Source organism: Pan troglodytes, chromosome 1 (genome assembly GCF_028858775.2).
Source record: "Pan troglodytes isolate AG18354 chromosome 1, NHGRI_mPanTro3-v2.0_pri, whole genome shotgun sequence".
In the NCBI taxonomy this organism is placed as follows: domain Eukaryota; kingdom Metazoa; phylum Chordata; class Mammalia; order Primates; family Hominidae; genus Pan; species Pan troglodytes.
Window position 1 is genome coordinate 136,685,761 of NC_072398.2, and position 13,324 is coordinate 136,699,084.

Genomic DNA, 13,324 nt, shown 5'->3' on the forward strand with positions numbered 1-13,324 from the left:
AAATAATGAGTATCATAATAAACTCATTAATTTAAACATTTTGATGTATTTTAATACAGGGTAGTTATTGTTCTTTTTTAATTTTATTATTATACTTTAAGTTTTAGGGTACATGTGCACAATGTGCAGGTTAGTTACATATGTATACATGTGACATGCTGGTGTGCTGCACCCATTAACTCGTCATTTAGCATTAGGTATATCTCCTAATGCTATCCCTCCCCCCTTCCCCCACCCCACAACAGTCCCCAGAGTGTGATGTTCCCCTTCCTGTGTCCATGTGTTCTCATTGTTCAATTCCCACCTATGAGTGAGAATATGCGGTGTTTGGTTTTTTGTCCTTGCGATAGTTTACTGAGAATGATGATTTCCAATTTCATCAATGTCCCTACAAAGGACATGAACTCATCATTTTTTATGGCTGCATAGTATTCCATGGTGTATATGTGCCACATTTTCTTTATCCAGTCTATCATTGTTGGACATTTGGGTTGGTTCCAAGTCTTTGCTATTGTGAATAGTGCCGCAATAAACATACGTGTGCATGTGTCTTTATAGCAGTATGATTTATAGTCCTTTGGGTATATACCCAGTAATGGGATGGCTGGGTCAAATGGTATTTCTAGTTCTAGATCCTTGAGGAATTGCCACACTGACTTCCACAATGGTTGAACTAGTTTACAGTCCCACCAACAGTGTAAAAGTGTTCCTATTTCTCCACATCCTCTCCAGCACCTGTTGTTTCCTGACTTTTTAATGATTGCCATTCTAACTGGTGTGAGATGGTATCTCATTGTGGTTTTGATTTGCATTTCTCTGATGGCCAGTGATGGTGAGCATTGTTTCATGTGTTTTTTGGCTGCATAAATGTCTTCTTTTGAGAAGTGTCTGTTCATGTCCTTCGCCCACTTTTTGATGGGGTTGTTTGTTTTTTTCTTGTAAATTTGTTTGAGTTCATTGTAGCTTCTGGATATTAGCCCTTTGTCAGATGAGTAGGTTGCGAAAATTTTCTCCCATTTTGTAGGCTGCCTGTTCACTCTGATGGTAGTTTCTTTTGCTGTGCAGAAGCTCTTTAGTTTAATTAGATCTCATTTGTCAATTTTGGCTTTTGTTGTCATTGCTTTTGGTGTTTTAGACATGAAGTCCTTGCCCATGCCTATGTCCTGAATGGTAATGCCTAGGTTTTCTTCTAGGACATTTTTAAGACTATAAAAGTGAAATTATAGAAACGACAGAAGTCTATTAAATACAAACATAAGGGCTTTAAAAGAAAAGGCTTTGAACTAAAAAGAAAGTGACAGCTTTAGTGTGGTAACATCAAGACAAAATATTATTATGGACCATAATCATGATCCATCTATTCCAAGTATCCCAACCCCCTTTCTCATTGTGCTTCAGTCATGTGTGCCCCTATATTATTGGTATATTTTATTTCTGCATAAAGACAGAAGTGAGGGTAAGTAGGAGAAAGGGACAAGAGGCATTCTTCAACGAAGTCTCACGTCCTTTTTATCCTTGGACAGTGGCAATAAAGGGGCTACTGGAAATCAAGCCTGGCTACCTACTTTGCCAAAGGAACATTCAAGTGACTGAAGTACCTGGAGCTATGTGAGAAAACACTTCTGTGATATGTGGAGCTAGTCAATATTTACCAACTACATTTACATTTTCTGTACTTCTTGTATTTCCTGGCTTTGGAATAAATATGATAATGATAGAATACTCATTGTTGAATAAGTTCAAAGTACTTTGCATAACTAACAATTTTCATTTTTATAATTCATTGAGAAGAAAGTAGACATGTGCTTAATATAAATTACTGAGAGCAGAAAACTGAACACTTACTTAAGACTGTAACAAATTAAAAACAAGTCCAATAATTATATTCTTTATTTTATAAACTATCAGACAATATTCCTTCAAAGAAAGCAGTAGGAAAAAAATCCCCACATGAAACACAAACTACAGATGGCCATGCACATTAGCATGTGGAGAGGAATTCTAGAGCTGTGCTGTCCAATACCATAGCCACTACTCACATGTGGCTATTTAATTTTAAATCATATTAATTAAATTAAATTTTAAATTCAGTTTTGCAGCTGTACTAGTCACATTTCACATGCTCAATATCTACACATGGTTATTTTACTGGACAGTGAAAGTATAGAGCATTTCCATCATTGCAGAAAGTTCTACGGGAAAGTGTTGTTCTAGAGGAATGGTATCTAGAATGGGGAACATAGCCTATGTGATAGGAATTTGTTACTAATTATGAAGATTTCTGGATCTGAACCATTCATAAAGCCACAACATAGAGAAAACCTAAATAGTAACCCTTAAATCTGCGAGTCTTATAAATCGTACAAAAACATTCATCTTTTGTCTTTTCTTTTTAATTTGGTCTGCCATATCCCATTTCATTAGCAGAGTATATTGAATCAACATCAGTTTTCACTTGGCATGGGATTTTACTTGTTTTAGGTGAGTGTCTATTTGTAGCGCTACTGTGCGGCTCTTCCCGTTTTCATCAGTAATAAAACAGTCTGTATTTTGTTTTTATAGGTACAAATCATCCTGTACAGTCACAACAATACCAGCCACACCATAAGTTTCTTTTTAATGTAAAGAGACTAAAATTATATTTGTGTGTTTAAATACTCATTTTACACTGGAGCCTCCAATTTACTATATTTTCTATGACTTTCTTGACATAAACGTCATTTGCAAGAAGTTTTTTGGTAGTAGTATTTGAAATTCTGAAGTCCTGTCAATTAAGAAAAATAGATTTCTAAGCGTTTCAAAGACTTACTTTTTAAAGCAATTCTGTGCATTCAGAGACTAAGTCGAGCCTTAAAGTTACTTTAAATATTCAGGTAATCTTTTTCAGTTCACATTTTAAAGATGATTTAAGCTTTTATATGATCATTTAAAAACTTACTTCAAAATTAAGGTCTCGGATCAAAACATCTCCATTTGGTGTTGCTAAAGGAACATGATCAAACCTATAGAGGAAATTTAAAAAAAGAGAATTACTTTAAAGTATATAAGGAACTAATACAACTCAATACCAAAAATACAAATAACCTGATTTAAAAATGGGCAAAGAGCTTAAACACTTCTTAAAAGAAGAAATTCAGATGGCCAACAGGCATACGAAAAGGTGCTCAACATCTCAGTCATCAGGAAAATGCAAATCAAAACCACAATGAGACATCACCTCTCACCTGTTAGGATGACTATTATCAAAGAGACAAACGGTAAGTGTTGGCAAAGATGTGGAGAAAGGAAACCTTGTACATTGTTGGTGGGACTACAAATAGTACAGCTATTATGGAAAACAATATGGATGTTCCTCAAAAAATTAAAATTAGGACTACCGTATGATCTAGCAATCCCACTTCTGGGAACATTTCCAAAGGAAATAAAATCAGTATCTCAAAGAGAATCTTCCTCCCATGTTCACTCCAGCATTATTTACAATAGTCCATATATGGAAACTGCTTAAATGTCTTTCAACTGATGAGAGGATAAAGAAAATATAGTGTGTACAGTGTGTATATATTCACACACACACAAAATACACACAATAGAATATTACCCCACTTTTAAAAAAGAAGGAAACTGGGCCATTTTCAACATAGATGGATCTGGAGGACATTATGCTAAGCAAAATAAGCAAGACACAAAAAGAGAAACACTATGTGATCTTACTTGTATGTGGAATCTAAAATAGTCAAACTCATAGAAGTAGAGAGTAGGATGGTGGTTGCCAGGGGGTTAGGGAGAGAGGAAATGGGGGTAATATTGGTCAAATGGCACAACATTTCAGTGATGCCAGAAGAATAAATTCTGTAGATCCACTGTACTGGGACAATAGTAGAAAATACTATATTGTATACCTGAAATTTGCTAAGACACATCTAAATTAAATTCTCACTAAACACACACAAAAATGGTAACTATGTAGAGGCGATAGGTAAATTAATTAGCCAAAACATAATCATTTCACAACATACACAGATATCAAAGCATCAAGTTGTATACTTTAAATATTAATATACACAATTTTGAGGTCAATGATACCTCTAAGCTGTTTTTTAAAAAAGCAGAAATAATTTTAAACACTAAGCAATTGTAAGCTGAAAAAGAAAGACTACTATGAAGTTTAACAAACATTTATGGTGCTAAAAGACCTTTTTCTGTACGTACTTTATAATGTTATCTGCAATAATGATTTCTCCAGCACCAGGTATCAAGGGAATGACTTGTACTCCTTCAATACCTTAAATGGAAAATAGGTATTAAAGCATCATATTATGTTAGCAAACACTTAAAATTGTGACCTTAAATTGTGACACTCATATTTACCCTTTTCCTGTTGTGAGACCATTGTGCGCTCATATTTGCCATGATTTAAATCCTTCAGTACTTGCATTAATTCTGTAATCCGAGCAGTAAAACTAAAATTTTAGAAAAGGAAACCATAATCAAAACTCCAGACTACTGTCACATCTTTTATTTTATACAAACTTAAGTTCCTAAAATTATAATTTAGTATAAAGACGTAACCTAACAGTCTCATCAACATAAAGTATTAATGATAACATGTGTGCTTTATTATGTTTCAGTAGGAGAGCAGGAATATAGGGATGAAGGAAGAGGTTTCCATAGGATCCCCAACTCAACAGATACTTCATTAATAGCCAAGCCAAGGCAGTTATTTGCTGAGAATTTTCAGGAGGTTTCTCTTGGATACTACAAAAGGACCACTACTAGTATATTCCTTAGACCCAGGAAGTATGGACTCTGATCTCTTGCTGAAGTGACCTATAAAGCCATGTATAAAGCTGGTCTTTCTATCCAAGGAAGGCATTTATTAAATGTATGCCGAATGCATGCTGCCTTCCTGCAAATGGAAGAATCTGAAAGATTGCCTCTTTCTTACTCTGAAGAGGGGAAAGATGAAGAGTTCTTATTATTAGATAGAAATCACTGTGGCAATAGAGAAAAATCAAAACTAATGACAAGAGGTTGGAGATAACAAAAATGACCATGATCGCCAAAGAGAAAGTATTCTGCATCGAAGAAGAAAACAGGATTTTTCTCTGAATAAAAAGCAGACACCTCCTAAAGCAAACTTTGGGAGGTGATGAATGTTTATGGTCTTGATGGTTTCACAGGTGTATAACTTATTCCCATATTCATCAAATTGTATACTCTAAATATGAACAGTTTCTTATATGTCAATCATACCTCAACAAAGTGGAAAAAAGAGAAAGAAAGGGGAACAGGGAGAGGGAGGGAGGGAGTGAAAGAGAAAGACACACACACCCACACAGAAAGAGAGCGAGAGAGAGAGAGTGAAAGGAAACACCCTAAAGGAACAGAAGCACCTTATATAGCATGAACTGTAAAGCCATAAGAAAAGTTAACAAGTAGGAAGAATGTTAGTATTCTCATGAAAGAGACTCTACTCATAGTAGTTAACAACTTCTATATTGCATGAAGACCGTAACTGCCACAGGAGCTAAGAAGGAGGAAAAAGAGAAATATGAAGATGGATCACAGGCCTAGGAAAGATATTAAGTCATCAAACTTCTTCAGGTGACCTAAAATTTATGGTGTTTTTTACACCATACCATGCCCTTTATATTGGAGATTGAAATACTGAAATCTTAATATTTAATTTCATTCTACTGTCTAAAGATAATTTTACTACTAGATAATATGACTACATTCACAAGCACACCTACAGATACAAGATAACGTCTCATTTTTTTCCCATTAAAGTCAACTTCATTTCTATTCATCTGTTTTGCTAGGTTGCCGGTATCTAAGATTCAAGAAAAAAAGGTATGGTAGAGGACAAGAAAATTTAAATGAGAAAATTCTATTCATCAACTTAGTTTTCTGTGAATTAAGACTGCCATGATTCAACATTTCCCAACTTAGCAAATACGTGTCCATGGAGCAAACAACTTGACAGCCTCTAATCTACTGTACTGCGCAAACCAGCTGTCTTCAAGAAACATGAAAAGTTCACCATCAGAAAAATCTTCCTTAATTTTCTATCAAAACCACCTTCCTGGGCTAAGAAATGTTGCCCCCTTATCTTAATCTCAACTGATACAATCATTAAGGATAATATATTTTTAAAAATTATTTTCTGCAACTGCTCATTATTACTAATCTTACCCGGCCAATCTAGTCATTTCACGCCCAGCCAAAACTATTCGACCCAGAGCTTGAGACATTCGTAAAAGCATTCTTCCACTTTGGTAGTAATCCTTAAATAGAAATAAATATTAGTTTTTACTTATAGTTCTATGACTAAAAATTTGGCTTTATTTTTACTGTTACATTTTCATTGTATTATCATCAGTTTACCTCTAGAAGTTCCGAATGTGTACTCTTGAGATGTCGAGGATGAGACAAATCTAAGAAAGGGCGACTGACAACTAGGTAACCAACAACAGTGGCAAGGTCTGAAACCAAACAGGTAAGATTTAAAACAGTAACAGTATTTCACCTTTTCCACAAATCTCATCTCTTTCAAAATATACTTACATTTGGCAATAATACTATCAATGAAGCCCATTGAAAACCGAAACAAAATGAAATTATGTAGGTGTTCCACCTGGCAGAAAACAAAAACAAAAAACCATCTTTTTCTATGTATAAAAAACAGAATCTACTATAAGGATAAAACAAACTGTATAGTTCATTTATTCAACAAATATTTACTGAGTGCCCATGATTTCTGTTTATATTCTGTTTATATTGTACATCACACCACCGAGGACAATGCTCTTCACAGAGCGGGTGCCAAACAAACACTTCGTGAAACCATTTTTATGCAAACAGCATGGAAATTACATAAACAATTTTAACAACGCTGTTTCTCTTGCATGCAATAGCACAATGCTATTGTAGTCACCATGCTTTTGGATACACATATCCCAAAAGAGGACAACAACGAAAGCAAAAAGAACAGAGATTAACTAGTTTGAGTGAAACACTAGCTGTCCGGATTGGCACTGAATGCTTTGCTTTCAGTGGAGACACATGGTCTGTGCTTTATCTAAGAACTGTATTACACTCAATCTGAACTGAGTGCTAATGTAAATCAGTGCCACACAGCCTCAGTTTTAGCTTTAACATGAGCATGCATTGTCTTAAAACTACAAGTCTAAAACTGCTTTTTTATTCTGGAGTTGCAGTGTTCTCAAACTGTCCATCTACCAGATTATTCAAGGTCCTGCATGATCTGGCACTGAGCTCTATTTTTAAGGTCATATGCTTCTACTTTGCTCCTCCTCACCAAGCTCCAGAAATAACGGTTTCTCAAACATGTACCTTCTTAAGGATTTCCTCTTGCTCTTCTCACTGCCAGGAATACATTCCTCTAAGGTATTTATATTTTGTGACTCCTTCACTTTCATGTGGATTTCTGACTAAATGTCGCCTCCTCAAGAAAGATCTTGGCCATTCCAGCTAAAGTAGCTGGGCAATAGCCCCCTTCATATCTATCCCTTTATCCTGCTTCATTTTTGGCCACCAAATTCATTACTACCTGAAATTATACAGAACATCTAGTTGTTTATTTATTGTCTGCTCCACTAAAATGTGGCTTCCTGAGTACAGGGTAGCTTGTTAACAACTTGGTATCTTCTGCAACTAGACAATCTCTGGAACATTTATTCAATGACTACCATGTGTCAGACACTGTGCTCAAGCTGGAGATACAATGAATAGAACAGAGAAGGTCCCTGAATTTATGGAGTTTACATTCTAATGAAAGAGCATAACTAGTAAACAAGATAATTAGAGACTGTAATACAGTCATCCCTCGGTATCCAAAGGGGATGGGATTGGTTCCAGGACCTTCTGGATACCAAAATCCATGGATGCTCAAGTCCCTGATGAAAAATGGCATAGTATTTGCATATACCTGAGCACGACATCCCATACACTTTATTTACTTTTTGAGACAGAGTCTCACTCTGTCGCCAAGGCTGGAGTGCAGTGGTGCCATCTTGGCTCAATGCAACCTCCGCCTCCTGGGTTCCAGTGATTCTCCTGCCTCAGCCTCCCGAGTAGCTGGGATTATAGGCCCCCGCCACGACAACCGGCTAATTTTTGTATTTTTAGTAGAGATGGGGTTTTGCCATGTTGGTCAGGCTGGTCTCGAACTCCTGACCTCAACTGATCTGCCCGCCTCAGCTTCCCAAAGTGCTGGGATTACAGGGGTGAGCCACCGCAACTGGCTCATCCCAAACACTTTAAGTCATCTCTAAATTACTTATAAAACTTAATACAATGTAAATAGCTATTACACTAATGTCTGTATTGTTCAGAGAATAATGACAAGAAAAAAATATGTGTACATAAGTACAGACACAATTTCTTTTTCTGAATATTTTCAATCTGTGTGTGGTTGAATCCATGGATTTGGAACCCACAGATGCAGAGGGTTGACTGCAAATATATATATACTTTTAAGGAAAGATGATGATTAAAACAGGAAGTAACTGTTGGAGGCCATTTCAAATAGGCTGATCAGAGAAGACAAAGCTTCAATAAGGTGTTAACATTTGGGCTGAAAATCTAAAGGATGAGAATAAGCAAGCCGTGTGGAGAGCAAACTGGTGAACTGCAGGCCCCTGAAAAATTACCTTAAATGCATTCTACCAGTGAGCATTCTAAAAGTTCTGCCATGTTAAATACCGACGAGGCAAAAATCCAATTTCTGAAATAATTCAAAATGACAATTTCTTTAACCTCTTTAACTCATCTAAAATATACATTTAATTTCACAAACTTCAGACTTCCACTAAAATGTAAGCTCCTTAAAGGCAAGATTTTATCCATCACGTCCACCACCATCATCCTTAGCACCTGGAGTGAGCACAGGCAACTAGACGGCATTCAATATCTTTTGAATAAATAATGGAATAAAAGTACTTGAATTCAAATTTTCCAAGTGGCAATTAAATAAAAACTGAAGTAAAGCTTTCACAAGAAACAATGCTTATATTCTTTAAAACAAAAAGCCAGTAAACTCTGACCCATAGTCCAAATCTAGCCTGCTACTTGTTTTTTTAAGTAAAGTTTTACTAGAACATAGCCACACCCACTCATTCATGTATTATATATAGCTACTCTTGAGTAGCAGAGCTGAATAGTTGCAAGACACTGTGTGGTATGAAAAGCCTAAAATATATACATACTATCTTGCCCTTTATGGAAAAAGTTTGCTGACTCTTGCTTTACATAATAATCTTTATTGTATTTTCATGAATGCTTCAGGAACAAATTCTTTCTGTGGGAATCACTAAATAAGGCTCCTAAGCAACCTCTGTAAAAATACACTTAATATATTTTTTTATGTTTTTGATTATACTTTAAGTTCTAGGGTACATGTGCACAACGTGCAGGTTTGTTACATATGTATGCATTTGCCATGTTGGTGTGCTGCACTCATTAACTCGTCATTTAGCATTAGGTATATCTCCTAATGCTATCCCTCCCCCAGGCCCCCACCCCACAACAGGCCCCGGTGTGTGGTGTTCCCCACCCTGTGTCCAGGTGTTCTCATTGTTCAATTCCCACCTATGAGTGAGAACATGCAGTGTTTGGTTTTCCGTCCTTGCAATAGTTTGCTCAGAATGATGGTTTCCAGCTTCATCCATGTCCCCACAAAGGACATGAACTCATAATTCTTATGGCTGCATAGTATTCCATGGTGTATATGTGCCACATTTTCTTTGTCCAGTCTATCACTGATGGACATTCAGGTTGGTTCCAAGTCTTTGCTATTGTGAATAGTGCCACAATAAACATATGTGTGCATGTGTCTTTATAGCAGCATGATTATAATCCTTTGGGTATATACCCAGTAATGGGATGGCTGGGTCAAATGGTGTTTCTAGTTCTAGATCCCTGAGGAATCGCCACACTGACTTCCACAATGGTTGAACTAGTTTACAGTCCCACCAACAGTGTAAAAGTGTTCCTATTTCTCCACATCCTCTCCAGCACGTTGTTTCCTGACTTTTCAATGATCGCCATTCTAACTGGTGTGAGATAGTATCTCACTGTGGTTTTGATTTGCATTTTTCTGATGGCCAGTGATGATGAGCATTTTTTCACGTGTCTGTTGGCTGCATAAATGTCTTCTTTTCAGAAGTGTCTGTTCATATCCTTTGCCCACTTTTTGATGGGGTTGTTTTTTTCTTGTAAATTTGTTTAAGTTCTTTGTAGATTCTGGATATTAGCCCTTTGTCAGATGGGTAGATTGCAAAAAATTTCTCCCATTCTGTAGGTTGCCTGTTCACTCTGATGGTAGTTTCTTTTGCTGTGCAGAAGCTCTTTAGTTTAATTAGATCCCATTTGTCAATTTTGTCTTTTGTTGCCATTGCTTTTGGTGTTTTAGACATGAAGTCCTTGCCCATGCCTATGTCCTGAATGGTATTGCCTAGGTTTTCTTCTAGGGTTTTTATGGTTTTAGGTCTGACATTTAAGTCTTTAATCCATCTTGAATTAATTTTTATATAAGGTGTAAGGAAGGGATCCAGTTTCAGCTTTCTACATATGGCTAGCCAGTTTTCCCAGCACCATTTATTAAACAGGGAATCCTTTCCTCATTTCTTGTTTTTGTCAGGTTTGTCAAAGATCAGATGGTACACTTAATATTATTTTAATAAATCTATGCAATTTTATAAATGGGCACTTGAATATATTGATATGATAGTTTTTTAATCTCATATTTTTTATTAAAAATGCAATATAAAATCCTTTATAGCTATTTTTCAAAAATCTTTAAGATATGTATACATACGTGTGTGTTTGTGTGTGTGTGTATGTGTGTCGGCCATAGGCAAAACAAACAAACAAAAAAAACCCTTTCCATAAACACATGAACCTCAAGTGTGTTATCTTACCAGTTTTCGGAAGACTGAGTGGACTGTCTGCTTTTCTCTTTTATTCCCATTGTAAAAGGCAATTTCTTCACTATTAAAGAAAATAATTTAGCAATTAATTTTAATGTTACCTATGCTTGGAAAATAATTGAAATACAGTATATGATGGCTGAATGTTTGTATTTAAATGGACATTTTGTGACTAAGAGCTTATCTGGTGCATCTCAAGCCACAGTCTATACCTGAGATTCTGTTCCTAGCTCAGCTGATCGGAGCACAGGAATACACCCCTGACTGAATCATATGCTGGACTGCAACCTATGGCATAGGTATCCTGGCTGCAAAAGATTTCTGCACGAATTCTCAGAAATTCGAAATTAGAGAAAGAAGTTGCTGTGATGTACAGAAAGGCAGGGCTGGGACCAACATTGCAGACTTCAAGTTAAAGTAGAGGCCCAAACAAGAAAGAGATGAAAAAGCAACAGCTAGAAAAAGATGGATAGTGATGACTTGACATACAGCCTTTTAAAGACAGAAAAGCAGGCTAAGTCCCACCGGCTTCAAAGTGCCAGCTCCCAGGAGGAAACCCTGGAACCCCATCATATCCTCACAACAATTCCACGTTTCCTGAGCAGATGTGCATGGGTCCACAAGGGCCACAGGGATCACGACTAGAAAAAAAGGGTATTTTATAGATGAAGAGAAGTTCAGTGTAGTTAAGTAAATTTGTAAAGGTTGCAGAGCCAGCAGGTCAGGGAGCTGAAATCATAACTCCTATCTGACCCTAACATTTATAGTCTTTCTATTACACAGGAATGATGTAAGCTTTCCCAGCAAAGTACCTCTTATGGCAGAGGAAAATATTTATAGAGAAGTCTAGAAGGCAAGGTTGAAATATTTCTTTAAAGTCTCTTTTTTCCCCTAAACAATTTATGTTTTATATTTCTATTTTGAAATGGACCTGCGTTTTTCATAAAACAAGGTACCACCTACCTCAACCACTTCAAATAAAATTAACTTCCCATAAGATATGACACATTTGTCACGTGTTTCATGGTTTCCTTGACACAATGACACAGAGACTCAGAGTATAAGAAGCCTACAATTCTATACCTCTAATTACTTTTTTAAAAAAACTTCCTTCTATCTCCTCTCCACACCTAAGCCTATGGAAGAAGATGAGGTGAGGATTCTCCTCCTGAACTGAGTCATTTTAGCCTTAATGAAAAATCTGAAAGGATAAAACATCCTGGAATATTGATGGCTGCCCATCCAACATCTATTCTCTTCCTTGTTCTTCTTCCTAAAATAATCCCAACTTTCGTAAAGTTATCTATTATTTTCCATGTACCCTAATGCTTTAGGAATGCCTCAACCCCATTTATAGGGTCCCAACTGGTCTAAGCCAATCACTTTGCTGTGATTGCTTTAGGCATGGTCAAGTAACAATTCCAGCCAATAAGATATGAGGGAAAGTCAGTTGTGGGACTCTTGGGAAAGGTTTCTTTGCTCTCATAAAGACACACCAGGCGAGATGGCCCCTTTTTGTTTCTGGAGCTTTCTGCAGGGGAGAGGAGCTAGTGAAATCTGTATCTGCTATCGCCATCTTGTGGTCACAAGAAGAATTAGCCCGAGGAATGGGGCAGCATACAAAGCAGGGCAGAGCCAAGAGAACACCAGAGAGCCAGAGCCCTGATAATGCCATACCTGGAACTGCCCTGTCTTAAGGGTTCTCACGTGAAGCAGTGAGTGTTCTTATTACTGGAGCCATGAGTCATGCTTTCTGCTTCTTTCACTAAAAGGCATCTTTCATTTACTTGGCAAATCACCTCTTAACTCTATTCCGCTGCCTCCCTAGAGCAAAAAACCCTATTTAAAACTTGTACTATTTTAGCAATCCAAGGAAATAAAGGAAGAGGGAACTGTCATTTGCAAATGCCTATAGAGTAGAATATTAAATACATATTAGAACCCTCAAAATGACTTAACATTAACAGATCAATATATGAGAACATTTATTGAGCAGTTGCTCCATATAAAAAACTGAGCTGGAAGCTTTATATATATTATCAAATTTAATCCTCATCGCAACCCTATATTATCTACCTATTATAAACAAAAGTGAAACTATGAATAATTCGCTAAAATCAAATACATGCAACTGATAAGTGGAAGAGGTAGATTTTGAAGCTAGTATGGCTGGCTCCAAAGTCCACACTTTTTCTTCCTATCTTACATTTAAAAAACTCTAGAAAATAGGTAGAGGCACATGCAGTGACAGTGAATCATTGAGCATTATGAACAGTCAAAATAAAAATATTTGTGGAAGAATTGAGACAAAATTTTCCTGGAACAGGTATTGTAAGTTGAAATTTGAATTGTAAACTGATTATGTCTAAAGT

At 36.4% G+C, this 13,324-nt stretch overlaps 1 protein-coding gene across 7 annotated transcripts in view; it reads right to left on the bottom strand.

Annotated features, from left to right (window-relative positions):
- ABCD3 (ATP binding cassette subfamily D member 3) overlaps nt 1-13,324 on the bottom strand; it is a 100,544-nt gene that overhangs the window by 24,919 nt on the left and 62,301 nt on the right. For all 7 annotated transcript variants that reach the window (XM_016922715.3, XM_016922737.3, XM_016922704.3 and 4 more), the window contains 7 exons: nt 10,944-11,013; nt 6,568-6,637; nt 6,388-6,485; nt 6,196-6,287; nt 4,369-4,460; nt 4,210-4,282; nt 2,939-3,002 (listed from right to left, as the gene is read on the bottom strand). In XM_016922715.3, the coding sequence (XP_016778204.1) occupies nt 2,939-3,002; nt 4,210-4,282; nt 4,369-4,460; nt 6,196-6,287; nt 6,388-6,485; nt 6,568-6,637; nt 10,944-11,013 (559 nt within the window). The remainder of the gene's footprint in view (nt 1-2,938; nt 3,003-4,209; nt 4,283-4,368; nt 4,461-6,195; nt 6,288-6,387; nt 6,486-6,567; nt 6,638-10,943; nt 11,014-13,324) is intronic.